Source organism: Sinohyriopsis cumingii, chromosome 2, assembly GCF_028554795.1.
Source record: "Sinohyriopsis cumingii isolate HCF-2022 chromosome 2, ASM2855479v2, whole genome shotgun sequence".
Lineage (NCBI taxonomy): Eukaryota > Metazoa > Mollusca > Bivalvia > Unionida > Unionidae > Sinohyriopsis > Sinohyriopsis cumingii.
In genome coordinates, this window is record NC_142962.1 from 64,953,434 (window position 1) to 64,970,850 (window position 17,417).

Here is a 17,417-nt window from a genome sequence, read left to right on the forward strand (position 1 = left end):
CTGATTCCTAACAATGACACTTGCATGGATCAGTGGTTTATATCAACGGTTCCTTTTCTGTTTTCTTTCAACACAATGTATTGAACATTCTAAATCAATAAAACTTACTATACAATTGATGTGAGGTAAGTCTAAATGGAATCCAAAAATCTCATTCAGTTGACAACATATTCAAAAATGGCTAAAAAGTATTGAAAATAATTTTACATACTTCATTTTGATAACTCCATCCAGGTAAAAACTGCTCCAGGTACCTAAAAACAAAGACATTAAAGTAAATTGAGCCCATCAGCACCTTATGAATTATGAAACAGTACATTGCTTATCAATATCCTGACATCCTCAACCTGAAACAAATAAGCAAAGTGCATGAACATTAACTGTTAGTATGTAAACTTCACAGACTGTACCAATATTTCTAAAAGGCTAATACATTTTCTTTTTTGCCTTTCAATGCCAAAAAGTTCATATCAATGCTCAAGTTGATATATAAAATTATTGTATCATTAGATATTTTTAATGTTTTTGTAAAAATTAAATTAATAATATAAATATCAATGCATTTTATAGTGAAATTATACATATGAATATTATACAAAATATGCCAGAAATATAGCAGATCTTTACTGAAAATCTGTTCCATGTATCACTTACTTATTGCCTTATATTTGTATATATATTTATTGAAGATTTCCTCTTGAATACCAGCCTGTAAAATAACATACTAGCCATTTCTAAAAAAATATGTATTCAGCTGAGATTATTATAATAATTTTTGCCCTATTGTTCATCAAAATAATCAGGTATCGCTCTTTCCTATATTAATAACATAAGATATACCAGCATCGTCCATAGAAAATTTGGAAGAAGCATTGACAAATATATATATATCACTTCATGTCTTCTGGTTTGCAACTCTACACACCAACACTACATACCAATCTTAATGAAACAGTTGTTACTACTACAAGTTAATCAGTGTTGTTTTCACAATGACATACTGATTCTGTATATATGAACTTTGTGTTATCAAAATCAAAGCTCTTTAACACTGAGGGAAACAATCAAGACTCCTGAACTAATTTGTATTTTATTCTGAATGAGTATTTTGGACATGTGCTACTTTGTACATTCTGTAATCAATTTTCTTTGCTTCATTTAACAATGCTTATCGGTGCTAATGCAAATGGAACAGCGTGCTGCAGGGTGCTACCCATGCAAGTTTTGGAAGCAGTGACACCTTTCTACTGACCAACAGAAGTGTCAAATCTCTAAATTCAAGCAACATGACATATCTCCCAAAAACAACTGTTATCTTAAAAACATTATTTGATTAACAAACTCTTGGACACAGTCAGAATCATAAGAACATAATTTCCAGTAAATCTCAGATGAAACAAATAGAGAGACCCCTCCCTTAACACCATAACCCACAGCCTGTATAACCAATAAATAGTAATGCTTAATGCTTATGGAAAACTATCACAAGGGGGCTGTTTATATACAGTCAACTGTCATAAAATTAATTATTAAAAAGGTAAAGAGACTTTTTTTCCTAACATTAATGTTTTCAGATAAGTATCCTTGCTGAAATATAGTTTCCTAAACTCTTTACATTCTTGATTGAATACGTTGCCCAATTACATTAATGTTAAGAGTCTAGGCAGTATCATCCAGTTTCAGGTCAATGTAAAGATTAACATAATCACACTTGCATCACCATCAGAACTACTGAAAGCAGCAAAGTCTGCATCAAGTTAAGACCATATTCCATTGTCCAATGGATTTTAAAGACAGAAACTTTGTTTATTTTTTAAGTGTATTAAATACTTTAAATGATGCATTTTTCTTTTATTCAGATTTGAATTTCGAGATATTATCTGTAGGCTTATATGAGAATATAACTTATTCTTAATTGTGCAATGTTGATTTATTGGATAATGTATATGACTCCCCCACCCCTAACCTCATTAATCAACACCCAGAAAATTCAAACCTACTCATAATGTGATAAGATCTTTTTATTCCACTTTGTAAAAACTGATACATAAATTAAAAAATGGATTTAATGACAAAGTATGAATATATTTTTCAAAATGTCAGTCACACTGATCATCCAATATTCACAAATTTTAAAGACTAAATATCCAATTATATTTTGATATTATAGGGAAAAAAAGATAACTTCAATAACATCTCAGCATATCAGTGTTTACACTGACAAAAGAGATTGAAACTTATATCTAATGATTAAGGTCAGCCTTATCTCATGTGTAAGTCACACACTTACTCAGTTGCTAACTAGACATTTTAACAAGTGTTGCAGGTTGAATGACCCTTATGACAATGACACAACCTAATTAACAGATTCATTGTCTAAAGTTGAATGAAATACATGAAAGGGTTTGACATAATGGTAACAATCAGGTGTAGGGTCAGCCTTACTTCTTGTGAAAATTACACAGTGTAGAAAGATTTTGCCCTGGGTTAATCTGTGGATTATTCTTTAACAGTTTCAGTGATATATTTGAAATGAAGTTGTAGGTTCAGACAAAACACATATTTTTGTCTTCTATCTTTTTTCAGTCAATATTTTTTCTTTCTGTTCTGGACATATTGTTCCAGGTTGATGTGATTGCTGCTTTATTAGTACATATCACATGGAAATGTAATCAGTCATGTGCTATCAACACATATTTGTGTATGTGGGCAATTAAAATTGCTTTTTTATATATATTAACCAGTGCAAATGTATTTAAGGACATTTAACAATTACTATCACCCATTTATAGTTTAATGAATTTAGAAATATTGGTCCTGAACCTTTCCATGCCAACCATCAAATTCTATTTAAAAAATTCAGTTGTGGATACACAATGAAAGAGGATAATAACAATCAAACATTTTACCTGCTATAACATTTACCATTCAGATATAAATTTTTTCAGAGATCTAATCAAAATAATGAAGCTCACCAAACTTATAGTTGATGAGGGATATATTAGTCTTAAGCCTCTCTATTCCGACCATCAGTGTGTAACTACAGGGGTCTAGTACCAAGTACACGTTGAAAGAGGATGCAATAAGGTCCACTTCCACACAACAATCCACTCCTGTACAATAGCTGGGAAGGTTACATGCCAAGCTACTGGGTAGGTGGGGTAAATCAACCATGAAGGGGCATGCTGCAAAGAAAAACATGAGGAGTGATTATCTAATTTAATTACAAATGTGAAGCCCAAGGGGCCATGTTGAATTCAGAGTATATCATAATTCAATATCATAAGCATTTTGGTGTAACATCAGAGGACTCAAACTGTATCTGACATCAAGAAAATTACCACACTTTAATCAATAGCACCCCAATTTAATTTTTCTGTGATAAAAAATGTCACACAGTTTTCTTCATTTTTATATGTAAAAGAATAGACAGATATTTAAAAATACTACACTGAAATACAAGACATGAATATTCTACATTGGAAGTTTTTTTCAATACAAATAAATGTATTACAGTGCTTTTAAGTACATGCTTCTATTTAGGCATCATATTCTTGAAAACTTTAAGCTTAAACTCTAAAACCTTGGTTGCTTTGTAATTTAGATTTGACTACTGTTAGACTTTTGGCATCTTTGAATCTTTGGTTTTACAATTAGTATACTTTATTCAAATTATGAAGGTATACTGGCACTCAAAGTTTTGCATCTGATTTGAGAATGTTCAGCTTCAGCTTGACTATACTGCTACAAATTTATAAGAACATAGGCCATTAAGATTTACCTGTATAAAGATAAACCTGGAACATATTAAATGAAGTGATTTATGAATCATAACACCACTTCCAACTAAAGGCTATGTAGGTAATCTTTGTACTAAATAAGAAAACTGAATGAACATTTTCTTTGTAGTCTATATTGATTTAGATTTACAAACAAACATCACAACATAAGAAAACTGCTGTTTTCAGTATCAGTAACATATAAAAAAGATTATTTGAGATTAAAAGGATATGAGTTTGTAAAATCAAGGTTCCCCTTGATGCATGCTGATGTAGCTTTTCATGGTTGTACAAAAACAACAGTTCTCTGAAATGTGGAGACATCCTACTGAAGATACCCTATGGCAAAGCACTGTAAATTTTCATTTGAGTCATGGCAGTTTGGTCAGTTGGTAGAACAGTTGGCTGAATCCAAGGGTTGTAGTATGATACCCAACCAATCCAGCCCAGGTTGGCCACCTGATTCTGTCTTTGCAATGGACACTTACCTTCAATTTCTTTGGCATGATATAGCCAATAATATTTTGTAAGTGCTGTCAAGAACGACCAACCAATATATGTTAGTCTTCTATGCTCCAGCACTCTAAATTTATACCTCTAAAGACACCACTATGCAAGTTGCTTGAAATGTATATCATGTTTGGTTCAAATACCTTGAAAGTTTTTTAAGACAGATGGATGGACATAGCAATACCCTTCATCTATCTGTACACTTGTTCAGCTATCTATCAGCTATCACATAGCCTCCTAAACCTGTAATTTATGTTGCCCATCTTTCTGGTAACCATCTGAGAGGGGTGTCATCCTTAACTCTTTCCCACAGGGCCCATGGGAATGGTCAAAGTTCTTGATGCATGGCCTGGTAAACACAAGTTCACAATATTGTATCAGTCTTAATCTGGTGAACAGCATAGAACTGTGACATTATGACACACACACAACTCAATTTAATGTACTGGTACATTTTTTAACAAGTAATACATGGCAAACTGTTCTCATTCAGATTTGATTTCTCATGATTGTAATTCATTTAAATTAACTGTAATATTAATTTTATCAATAACCTCCAGTAGTTAATGTGAGGGGAGTAATATGCAAAATATAATGACGGAAGAGTTTCTCATGATTTCAGAAGGAGAAAACAATTCTCTCATGCAAAGTCAAGCAAAAACAGGTCTGATAGGTAATAGTATGGTGACAATCTAACCATTTTTCCATCCATTGTTTGCAGGTGCATATCGGAGACTACTGATTCGACAACTAGTATCCTTCATGTAGGCAGCAATCCCCAGATCCTCTAGGAGCTGGTATAAGAGGGTCAAACTGAGCTGACTTGTGTTGGATGGTACTCTGGTCACCATCCATTCACTCAGGGAAAAGTCTACAAGTAAAAACAGCATTGTGTCATCCACTAAGAAGCAGGCATTTATATGAAAGGGTCATAAAATCTACTTATTGTTATTGGCTTCTACACAATAATTATGCAAGTATTTTGTTTGTGTAATACTAGAAAGAGAGGTGTATTAAAGATGCTGATTATCCATGGAATTCACCCTCACCTTTTCAGTACAGCCAAGGGCAGAGATGCCAACCCATGAGTTAACTTATCAGGAATCCCAGCAAAATGTTTACAGAATCAAAGCAAGACATCAAAAAATTATATTTTTGTTAAAGAAGCCAAGTCTTATGATGTTATTTTGATCTCTAGGAGCCAAGCCAAATGTGTACGTAGTAACTAGTTCCCAAGACAGTGAATGATGTTATACATCCTCTACTCCCAGAAGAAATATTAACTTCAGAATTGCACATCCAAATAATAGCCATAAACATTCCTTTTCATCAAAGATTTTCTCATCTTTTATTCTCTTCTATTCTGTCACCATTTATTACTGACACTCTCATTTGCTGGTTTCTGGAGTAAAGCATAAAAATTTTTCATGTTAATAAGAGTACTGCAAATAACAACATTAGATTTGTTGCTTGAATATATTATCTGCAACATACTTTGTGTATACATAAAAACCATGTAAAGACATGGTTCCAATAGTATTCATGTGACAGTCTTCACCAATGTTGAACCTGAACATCAATCTATAATCAGTAGGACATTTTTATATGGAACCGGAATAAATACATGCACTGAAAAGGGTTGAAATTTTAATTTCTAGTCCAGAATTAAAGATTATGCCAAATTTATTTTTAGTAATAGCAACTTTGACCTTGCTGGTATCCCACCAATCAATAGGGATCTTTTGGGGGCAAAGGGGAACATGCTTACAAAGTTTTGTACAAAAATGTACTGTGTAGTACTGGGGTTAGTATCTGGAAACTAAATGCAATGGCTAAATCAATATTTAGTGACAGGAATCTTGACCTTGGAGTTACGGACCACCAGGTCAAAAGGATGTTTTCTTGAATTCTGAAAATGAAAGGCATAGACATTTATATTTTCAACAAGAACAACTTTGACCTAGTGGCTAATGAACCCCAAATCAAAAGAGTTCTTTCTTGGGCAAAGGGAAACACATGTACTAAACTTTGTTGAATTTGTTAATCGAGAATATTTATAATCTGGACATGAAATGCATGTGCAAAACCTATTCAAGCAACAATGACCATGATGTCTAGCATTGAGGCATCTTGCGCAGACATGTGACATCATGTCTACATTATCCTGACACAAGGCCAACATGTCCTAACACTAACCTCTTAATGCTGAGCATGAAGCGAGGCAGCTGCTAGTACCATTTTTATTAGGCTTTGGTATGACTGAGCAGTGTTCACTCCCATGACCACTTGCATCTGAGACAGATGCTCTAACCAATTAGGCCACTGGAGCAGTGAACTTAAATCTCCAGAAATGTAACAGAATAATAGATTGATAGACAAATGAATGATCATTACTACACCAATCAAAGTGAATACAGTGACAATATTCATGACTACCTTAGAATACATATGAAATTCTTCAAGATAAACAGGAAATGATAGATATTTACAACCTTTGAACCAAAACCTCTGCCATCTCCAGTTTGGAGTGCATGTAGTCAACGAAGTTCTACCAGAGATATCTGTTTAGAGCCATGGAAAATATAAAGCCACATTTTAATTGCAATCAATGCAATTAGAGATAGATTTTATAGATTTGGTGGCACTATTAATAGATATGATGTGTTCAGCTTATGCCATAAACCAAACAAGTTAAACAATGGGATGGAGGTGGGGGCAAGATGTGTGAAGGAGAAAAAGAAATTCTACTTCGATAAACCAATCCGATGTAACTGGGGGGTATTTTTAATTGTACATCAAATACAACCATCATCTACTGCAGAATGTGCATAAAAGTAGGCATTTCTACTGAATTTCAAAAAGATGATGATATCACAGATGTATGGAAAAATTAACTGCTGCTGCAAAATGGGGAAAAAAGTTCTTTTTTTCCACAAAAACATATACTAACTGGCCCCACTCTTTTTACCTTCATTAGTTTTGATTTTAGTTGTATTAGTCCAAAGTTTGTTCATGTTGCATGCAATATGGTTCAACTGTGATATTTTTGCATACTAGTATCCTTTTCTTATTCTCTTATTATCTTTTGTCAAATCTGGTCATAATTAACATGTATGGACTTAATGGTTAAGAAAGTGAAATAACTTAATAGGAATGGTTCAAGATAAACATGAAATGACAGGGATTTACAACCTTTGAAGCCAAACCAAGTCAACTTAATAACAATTGGTACATGCAATCAGAGATAGATTTTTTAGGCAATTTACAAGACATTATTGATAGATATGTGTTCAGCAGTTAAACAAGGGTGGAAAAAGGGGTATGAACAAGAAGAAATTCTAATTAGATAAAGCTTAAAAAGAAGCAAACATACAAAACTGGAGGATATTTGTTGTACTGTAAATACAATTGTATCTACTGTAGATACCGATTTCACAACTAAGTCTGCATAATAGAAGGCATTTCCTTTGAAATAAAAAAGATGATAATATGATATACTGTATGCACTGGAGAAACTAACTGTTACTGCAGTAATTGTCATGTAGATTGAAAACATGTAATGTAACAAATTTTCATCTGCATTAACTGCAAATAATACATATAAGTTTATCTCCTAATGAAAATATTTAAGCCATTTCACTTTTTCATCACTTTCACCAGTCAGTTTGGTAATATTACATGCAAACTCATTTGAAAAATGTAAAGTTTCCTTAAGTTTGCAGAATGCTCTAATACAAAATATACATAACCAAACCCTCCTCCCTCTAAAATATGTGCACTCCAATTTTAACTAATTTTTACTATTTGGCTGACTGCACATATGCTGAATTAGAGTCAGCAGAAAAACTAGCTGCTCATGATTGATTCAACTATCTAATACATTTACTCACTAGTTAGGAAGAAGCCAGAGTCAAAAGTACAGGGAAGTTTAGACAATTTAGTGTTCTTAAAAACTGTTTTGCTGATGTCACATTGTCCTCCAGCCTCAAAGCACACCCCGATGTCCATATTTACCAGGTAAGCTCTCTCAAAGGGAAGATCAAATATGGTAAAACTGAAATGTTAAATAAATAAGACAATCAATATTCAATAATACATCAAATCCAGCTTAAGTTATAGGTCAGTAATTTATGAAGTAGGTGCGTATCAAACACACAATCAAGCCATTTTCTATAGCTGAGAAACATGATGTAGAATTAATTGTTCTAGCTTCATAATGATTCATCATTGAAAGTTATCAAGAAAATCCATCAATTAGTTCAGGGAATATAAGCAAATGAAAAACTTCCACCAAAACCACAACAAAATTCTCTATGATTGTGACCCTGACAACATGATGAAAGGGGCTAGTCATCATGATAAGCCAGATATCAGTGAAATGAAATTAGAATTTTGTGAGATTGCTCTTCTTGAAGATCAAAAATTAAAATGGTCACAGGATGATGATGCATAACTTTCAAGCATCTTTCATTGGAAAAGTTATCATGGCCTCAATGACACAACTAGCAACTCATCATGAAAACTTGTTTTGGTGGAGAGATCACTTGAGATGAGCCATGCATGAAGGTGGAGAATGGACTGTTGTGAAGGAGCAGGGATCCTCTGTGTTGTGACAGGAGATCCATCCTGTGAGGTAGAGAGCAGGGTCAATCAATCACCAGGTCTAGGAGATTGTTAAACCATAATCACTGAGGCCACAGTGGGAAAAATATGGATAATATGAACAGTGGAAGCTCTGACTTTTGCAAAACTGGTGGTAGCAGTCACAAAGGTGGGAAGACATAAGCAAATAGGCAATCCTACCAGAAGCTGAATGCATCTACTGCCCATGCTCTCTGATCCAGGACAAGAGACCTGTAAAAGGGAATTCTGTTTTTTAGCCTGGTTGCAAACAGGTTCACAAGCAGTCTTTCCCAGAGGGAGAATAGGGACTCTGTTTTTGAGTGGTGAAGAGACCATTCTGTGAGGATGACTTTGTCTGTTCTGGAGAGGCTGGCTGCAAATATGTTCATCTTGCCTGGAATGTGGTGAACTCAGATTGTGAAATTCTCTGAGGCTGTCCAGATGAAGAGGTCCCAAACTTCCACACAACTTCCACATGTTCCTCTGTGACATCATATATATGCTATAATGGATATGTTGTCTGAGGAGGCACAACACATAAGCCCATTATTCTGTCAATTCACCCTTGCACTGCTAGAAACACTGCTTTCATTTCTAGGGTAATGAAGTGGAGGAACAATTCAGCCAGAGTCCAAGAACCATGGAGAATTGTGGCTAATTTTATGCTGAAAAGACTCAAATAGACAATGTCATAACTGATAAGAAGATTATTCAACACCTATGGGAAAATTAGCAAATGGAAAGAGAATTATGTATGTACCAAGATTTGAATGATGTTTTTGAAAGGTTTTGCAATGTGCATGATAATAACCACTCGTATATCATGCTTACATCAAGAATAAGAACTATTATTGTAAATTCAGTTGAAATAAGTCTATTCTTAAGACGAGAAGAACCTTTTAATAATTAATATTACCATACCTTCAAACAAAAATATTAAATGAAGTTATTAAATTCTTTGAAGTATGTAGCTTTCTTACTACGTACATTACATATACTTCTCATAAAAAATGTAGCCCCCCTCTGAAAACGCCACCTGTCTTATAAGGACACTTTCCTGGTGCAGAAGGGATGGCAATATAAGAGGAGGACCACTGTAAACAATTTCTGATCAATCTGTATTCTTCCAAAAATTCAAAATCATATGCAAGATTCAATGATGACTAATTTCAATCACCACAAACTTCTCCATGAAAACCAATCCAATTCTACGTAAAACCATTCCTAAGAAACAACACTAATATCAATGGTTAATCCTTGGATGTGACTTTAGAAGTTAGTTGAAAGTATTATGGTTCATTTTCCCAAAGTGTTTTATCTTATAGATCATGAACTTCTCCAAGAAAATAAAAAAACATAAATGTCTTGCTTCATACTTAAGTAACAGATTTCAAAAGGTAACTTTAAATGGATGTGTTTGAAAGTAAACAATAAACTGTGGTGTATCATAAAGATCAATACTCAGGACACTTTGTTCATTCATTGTATAAATGATCTTACCTAAAGATTGGAAATACAATATCATCAACTTATGTATATGCTGATAATGCTATTTAAGTGTAATGAATACAGCTGTAAAACAAACTATAAAATATTTACCAAACAGTATTAAACAGGCTTAATTTGGCACATGTGTAAATATGGATACAACAAAAGTTTAATTTGTTACAACATAGATGAAAATAGCAAACTTAAAAAGAGATTTGTTCATTAGGCTGAAATCTTAAGTCTTAATTAATAGTATTTAGCCTATCCACCAGTACGTGTTGTATGATATGGATGAGTTCAACTCTGTCCAGTATGCACTAATATAGTTCAGTGTATAGAGTAGTATATTGGTAGCTAACCAGTGTGTGTGTGCAAGTTTTTTGTGAAGGATAGTTGTTGACTGTTCTCTGTACATTTAGACATATATCTTAGATGGTCTCAATGTAGATTAGTTCTATTATGCAATGAGTTACCCTAATTAAATAGTCTTTATTGTTATTATTATTTTTATGCTTGTTAAATAGTCTTTATTATTACTATTTCTGTTTCTATTATTATTCAAGATGTATAAAGAACTTCCTTCGCCAAGATCACATCTGTATTGATAAGGAAAATTTGCAAAATGAGCTTTCACACAAAATTAACCAATATGACATATGAAATATATAAAACAGTGCAGTCTTATATTGGAGTGAAGCAGTAAAACTTACTTAATTCTGACAATTCCCATCAACCAAAAGAAATCTTCTGTACCTGAAAATGTACAGAAAATTGTCATCTTTCAACTTTTGCAATCAGAATTCAAAAATAGGAATTTCTAAATGAAACACTACAAAAGAAAGTTTTGAATTAAGAGTATCTTGAAAGGGCTTACACTCTACTAGCTAAATATCTAAACATAAATTTCAAGGAACTGAGATATTCCTGAGAAACTCAAACATAGTGAATACAGGTATGTTTTTAAAAAATACATTAGATGTATTTTTCTGTTTGATTTAACATGTTCAGGAGATAAATGCACAACAAAAATTATTGCTATTTCTTTGGATTATTGTATTGTACAAATTAAAACCCCAAATTACCCAAACCAAAATGCATCCTTGCTAAAAGCTTGTGGCAAGCTTGCGGTAAGCTTGCGATAAGCTAGTTTGATGTTTATAAGCTAACATGGATGCTTGCGCAAGCTTGTACAAGCAAGTGCAGGCTTAGGCAAGATAGCTGGATATAACCGCAAGCTTGCACAAGCTTGCGCAAGCTTGTATAAGCTTTCTTGTTTGCTTCAGAAATTAAAACTAGCTTGCACAAGCTTTCTTGTTTGTTTCATAAAGTAAAACTAGCTTGCGCAAGCTTACTTGTTTTCTTCAGAAAGTAAAATTAGCTTGCGCAAGCTTGTTTTCTTCAGAAAGTTAAACTAGCTTGTGCAAGCTTTCTTGTATGTTTCAGAAAGTAAATTTAAACTAGCTTGCAACAAGTTTCTTCATATATATATATATATATATATATATATATATATATATCTATATATATATATCCATTCCTTGTGAAAGTTTGAGACCATGTATCCAAGTAGCAGGCACCATCACTGTCATGCCCCTATGAAAACAAATTCATGACTTGATGAACAATCATGAAGTGTTCATGAAAGTTCCTCAACTAATTTCATGAACTTCAAGAATTTTGATGAATCATGTACTTGAAGTTCATGAACACACTGATGAATTTTTATGAACTATTATAATATCTTTGAAGTTCCTGAAATGTCATGAACTATTGGTTCATGAACAATTCAAGTACTTTGATGCAATACCATGGTATTTCTTAAAAAAATGTATATTAAATATCTATATCATTATATTCATAAAATGTTCTTGAAAATTTATCATACAAACTTCTCACAATATTAGTGAAATTTAAATAAAGGCGAATTTTTTCTTCTTTTTTTAAAATGATATGCTGTATAAATGTTCATACAGATCTTTAATTCAATACTTGTGTACTTAACCTGATTATTTCTGGATTAATATGGGAAAATATTGTCTGGCCAGCATCAACAAAATGTATTTGCTTTAAAAAACTTTCAATGACTTTGTCCTAACGTTTTTTTTTCTTCTCTCCATTACTGTTATAAACTGCATATTCCATTGACTTAGTCACTGGTTGCCAATTTGCAGTAAAAACCGAAATATATTAACAACGATTATCCTGATTGGATGACTATGAAAAAAGACGTGATATGACTGGTTAATATACGTGCGCGATTTCAACAGTTAAGCTTCCTCAGAAACCAAAGATCATTCAGATGGTTAGGCAAAAACCTCGAACAAAAACCGTGGACTCCATGGAATGGACAGATGAGAATATTTTCAACATCATTTTTTTAAAGTAAGTAGAAGTGCAGAGAAGCGATTTTGAAGAATATGAAGGAAATGATTTGGTGAGAGCAAAATTAGGCGGAAAAGCGTACCAAGCCTGGATGACCAAAATTACGGTATCTTTTTCTTGGTCATTCGTGATTATTTCAGTAGAAGTTATATGGATATTTTATTGGTTTATATATGTCATCATATTATTTATAACCAAGCTAATGACATGATTTTGTTCAGACCTAATTTAAACTTGCTCATCGAAGTTTTGAAAATCACTAAACATTATCACCCCCACCCCCCAGTTCTCGATACCAGACGTGGTACGATATCGATAGGAGTTGAGATGTTCAAGATCGTTTTCTTTAACATGACATCACTATTTCTATAATCTGATGTAATTTGGTAATTTAAAAAAAAAACCTTAAGAAAATAGTTAATGCGTGAAACTGTTCACAATAAAAGTGCAAATAACAATGTGATGAAACCGGAAGCAGCTATGTGCAACATGCGGAGTCGGAGTGGATGTATTAGTGACATACTAAGGGCCTATACCACACAAGTCTGGCGTTTTATCAATAAAAAATGGCAAAAATATTTGAAAGCATGAAATAACCACTATCTGTAATATATACGGTTATTTAGTGTAACGATGTTGTCAAAAAAATTGTCATATTTTACTGAATAAAACATCTGTCTCCTGTGACTATACCTATGGCTAGACAGATTCAATTAATATAAAACAGTGACAAAATTCTGCAATAATATAAATGCTCAGTATTATGTGTAAGGGATTAAATCATTTTTGAGTTGGATCATATTATTCCAGTAAGTAAAGTGGGGTACAATGATAATGTGCTAAAAGCTAAAAACAATGTTGATCAGAGATTATCTGTAATTAACTAACTTTACCTTTTTTTCAGACCAGACAGCAGAAAAGTAAAATTGTTAGAGGATGAAGTTTGTAGGTTAAGGAGGAAAATTTGAAAACTGGAGGATCCAAGATGGAAGAGACATTAAATTGTGACTGCTGCAACAATGTTAAAGATCCAAACAGTAATCGGATGGAACAGCTTAAGTTGCAGAAGGAGACATTCAGTAGTGACAATGGACAGGATTTGATTAAATTATAGACCCTGAACATCTTCACAAAAGAGTTATCAGACAGGTCAGTCTCTGGAAGAAGATTAGTCAGGAGAAACCCCAGCTGAAAGACAGCCCCATGACGATGAAATATGCTTCAACAGTTGATTGCAGGAAACTGCCCCAATATCTCTTGAACATTTTTCAAAGAAAATTACAGAACATACAAAAAGTGTTGCTAAGGGTAAAAAAAAAGAATATCACTTGTCAGTTTAAATTTATCTGAAATCAAATAGTTTTTAAGATAATATGTTACATTTTATACTGTATTAACCCCATCCCCCATCTAAGGTTATTGTATGATTCAGGATAAAATAGGTATTTGTGACTTGTCAGGTAATCATATTTTGTTTTATAGGCACTGTTCATGAAGTCATGAATCATTGAGAAACTTTGTTCATCATAGTTCATGAATATGTTCATGCACTTGTTCATGAATGATGATGACCCAATTTGTGGACTGTTTTCAATTCATGCACATTCTAGAATAATTCATGAACCTTTTGATGAACTTTCATGAATGGTTCTTGAACCAAGTTCATGAACAGTTCATGCCAGTTCATTCATTATTCATGATCATTTCATAGGGGCGTGACACTTGCAGCTAGGGGAACACATAAAGCTTCTGCAGCCTTGGGGAAGATTGCAGTGAATGAATAAACTTGAACAATGGAATTAAACTTAATGTTTTGGCGCAACAGATTTGTTTTCTACTGCATTGCAACTATAAGATTACATTATTTAATCATTAAATATGCAGATTACTTCATTGGAATGAAGTAAAACTTTGCAATATATTATGATAATATGGTCCACCAGAAGCAGTTGAGTCTAAAATGCATTTTTGGACAGGGGCCTTTGGACTCCCAGACCCCCCCCCCTTCACATTTTCAGGGGTTTTTTTTGGAAGGGGGGAAAACACAATCATGTCTGATTTTTGAAAGCCCAGATGCTTGTAGCAAGAAATCTGCAAGCTTGCAACAAGCTAGTAACAAGCTTGCGCAAGCTTGCAACAAGCTAGTAACAAGCTTGCACAAGCTAGTAACAAGCTTGCACAAGCTTGTGTATACTTATTGTACTAGGTAAATAAATAACAAGCTTGCGCATGCTTGTGCAAGCTTAAGCTTGTGCAATCTTGTGCAAGCTTAAGCTTTCGCAAGCTTGTGCATGCTTATGACACTTTTGTTAAATAAGCTTGCCCAAGCTTGCTGCAATGTTCCAAATACAAGCTTGCCGCAAGCTTTATAAATAAGCTTGTGGCAAGCTTGCTGCAAGCTTTAAAACAAGCTTGCAATTTTGGTTTGGGTATGACCATCAAAATGGTGCTCATACAGAATATTCATCAGATATAACCACAAACAAAGTTTAACTGAAATTCATTCATACTTTTTTGTGTCCTCTCTTACTCATAAGCCATTAGATACAAAACTTGACTCACAAGCTTTGACCTTGCAATCAGAGTGCTGACTATCAAACTAAATTTATTTCTATCAAAACGTAAAAATCCCAGCTTTGGTAAATGCATTATAAATGAACAGACATGAAAGCAAATGATAAATTGAAGTAATAAATGCAAATACAGAATGCATTTCTGATACTGTAAGCAAAGAATTAAAACATGATAGCTGAAATTCAAGTATGAACGGAATGCAAACAAAATGCACATTTGGGCCAATTACCCATTTCCGGTAACTTTATTTTGTGAGAAGTCCATCAATTAAAATTTCATGATTATATGAGTTCACAATGACCACATGAAATGTTTGACTGAAATAACATGTCAATATGACTGTCCACCGAGGAAGAGAAATGATAAATGATAATGATAAAAACTTTCAAGATGGCTGGTTTGGCAATAATTTTAATTGGTCTTATCTGAACTATTTTCATTCAAGAATGGAATGTTTAAGTGAAGATTCTGGTTGATAAGTCCATCTCAGACAAGATTATCCAGTAACAGATGCCTATCGGTAAACTGCCAAATTCCTGTCCATGGTTTGTAATTTGAATACTGATAGGCAGTCCAATATCAACAGTTTTGAAGTGTCTCATAAAGTATCTATTCGGCTATTTCTAATAATGTTACCCCAGTGTATACTAACCATGATTCACATGCATTAACTGATGTAAAGTCAGAAATTAAGGTCACAATTTATAGTGTATATCTATCTTTCTAGCGAGATCAATGGTTGATCAGAGTGACATACAGCACACTGCTCTATTTCCCATGATCACAAATTTGATTATGATTTATAAAAAAAAACTTTCTAATTTTGACATAATTATCTTTGCTTATTACACAGTTAGATTATACTACAAATTTTATCTTACTTTAACAATTTTCATTAGTATTAGCAGTATGGCCCAGGTAGAAATAAAGAAGTGACACATATAAAAGGAGGACACAACTGACTCACATACCGTATTTTCCCGCATATATCCCGCAGACGCAGATAATCCGCACCCTCATATAGCCCGTGGGTTTTGGGGTTTTGTGTAAAAAATCGTTGGCATAACCCACACCTTTGTATAACCCACAACCATAGATTGATGAACTTTTTTTGTATGTTCACATTGTCTACCATTACTGTTTTTAGAAGGACCGAATTCGTCAATGCTCACACGTGGATGACGAATGATACTACAACTACTACATTTTCACTCACCCGCCCAATATACAAATTTGTATTTACGCTATCAAGTCAGTCGGCCCCAGTCCATATTCATCCCTCTGCATCAGTTCAAGTTAGTCACCCTGCCTCCACTATATTCCGGCTGGCAGCCGGCAGATTTGAATTTTGAAGCCAGGTACTTGTGAGCCGGATATGCAATGGTGTGAGGTCCTGAGGCTGAATGCCACAATTGTCAATTTCGAATGTAGCTCGCATGACGTCAATTAACTACCGGTATTCAGGATTTTCAAGCGGGTGACAATGCCTCGTGAGAAACTACCTTCAGGCATTGTTGTCCATTGCAACAAAAAAGGATGGATGAACTGTGATGCAATGAAAATCTGGATTGATAAATGTTATCGAGCCAGGCCTGGGGGATTTTTCTCCCCGAGATCTCTGTTGATTTTTGATTCGATGGCGGCACACAAAGAAACAGAAGTTCAAGCAGTTATAAACTCTTGTGGTGCACATATTGCCGTAATCCCTGGAGGTCTAACGTGCAAGTTGCAGCCCCTGGGTATTGCTGTCAACCATCCCTTCAAAACTTACGTGCGCGCGGAATGGGAAAATTGGATGGCGAATGGGGAACATTTGTTCACCCCAGCAGGCAGACAATGCAGGGCAACATATGTAGAAGTGTGCAAGTGGATTGTGACAGCTTGGAACAAAATAAAACCGGAAACGATGCGAAATGGATTCGTCAAAGCTGGACTGATCCCTCCTCCTGTTGAAGCTCCAGCAAGTTCTGACGATACTGATGAAGAAGAAGAGGATCAACATGTCACCGAGCTGCACCTTCAGAATGCTCTTGACATTCTGACAACGACAGTAACATTAAT

General features: G+C 34.0%; 1 protein-coding gene across 1 annotated transcript in view; it reads right to left on the reverse strand.

Annotated features, from left to right (window-relative positions):
- LOC149805056 (uncharacterized) overlaps nt 1–11,148 on the reverse strand; it is a 374,091-nt gene extending 362,943 nt beyond the window's left edge. The window contains exons 1-5 of the mRNA XM_089946913.1: nt 11,111–11,148; nt 8,180–8,343; nt 4,987–5,160; nt 2,976–3,185; nt 212–254 (exon numbers count right to left, since the gene is read on the reverse strand). Of these exons, the coding sequence (XP_089803039.1) occupies nt 212–254; nt 2,976–3,185; nt 4,987–5,160; nt 8,180–8,343; nt 11,111–11,130 (611 nt within the window). The 5' untranslated portion in view covers nt 11,131–11,148. The remainder of the gene's footprint in view (nt 1–211; nt 255–2,975; nt 3,186–4,986; nt 5,161–8,179; nt 8,344–11,110) is intronic.
- Between the last annotated feature and the right edge of the window lie 6,269 nt (nt 11,149–17,417).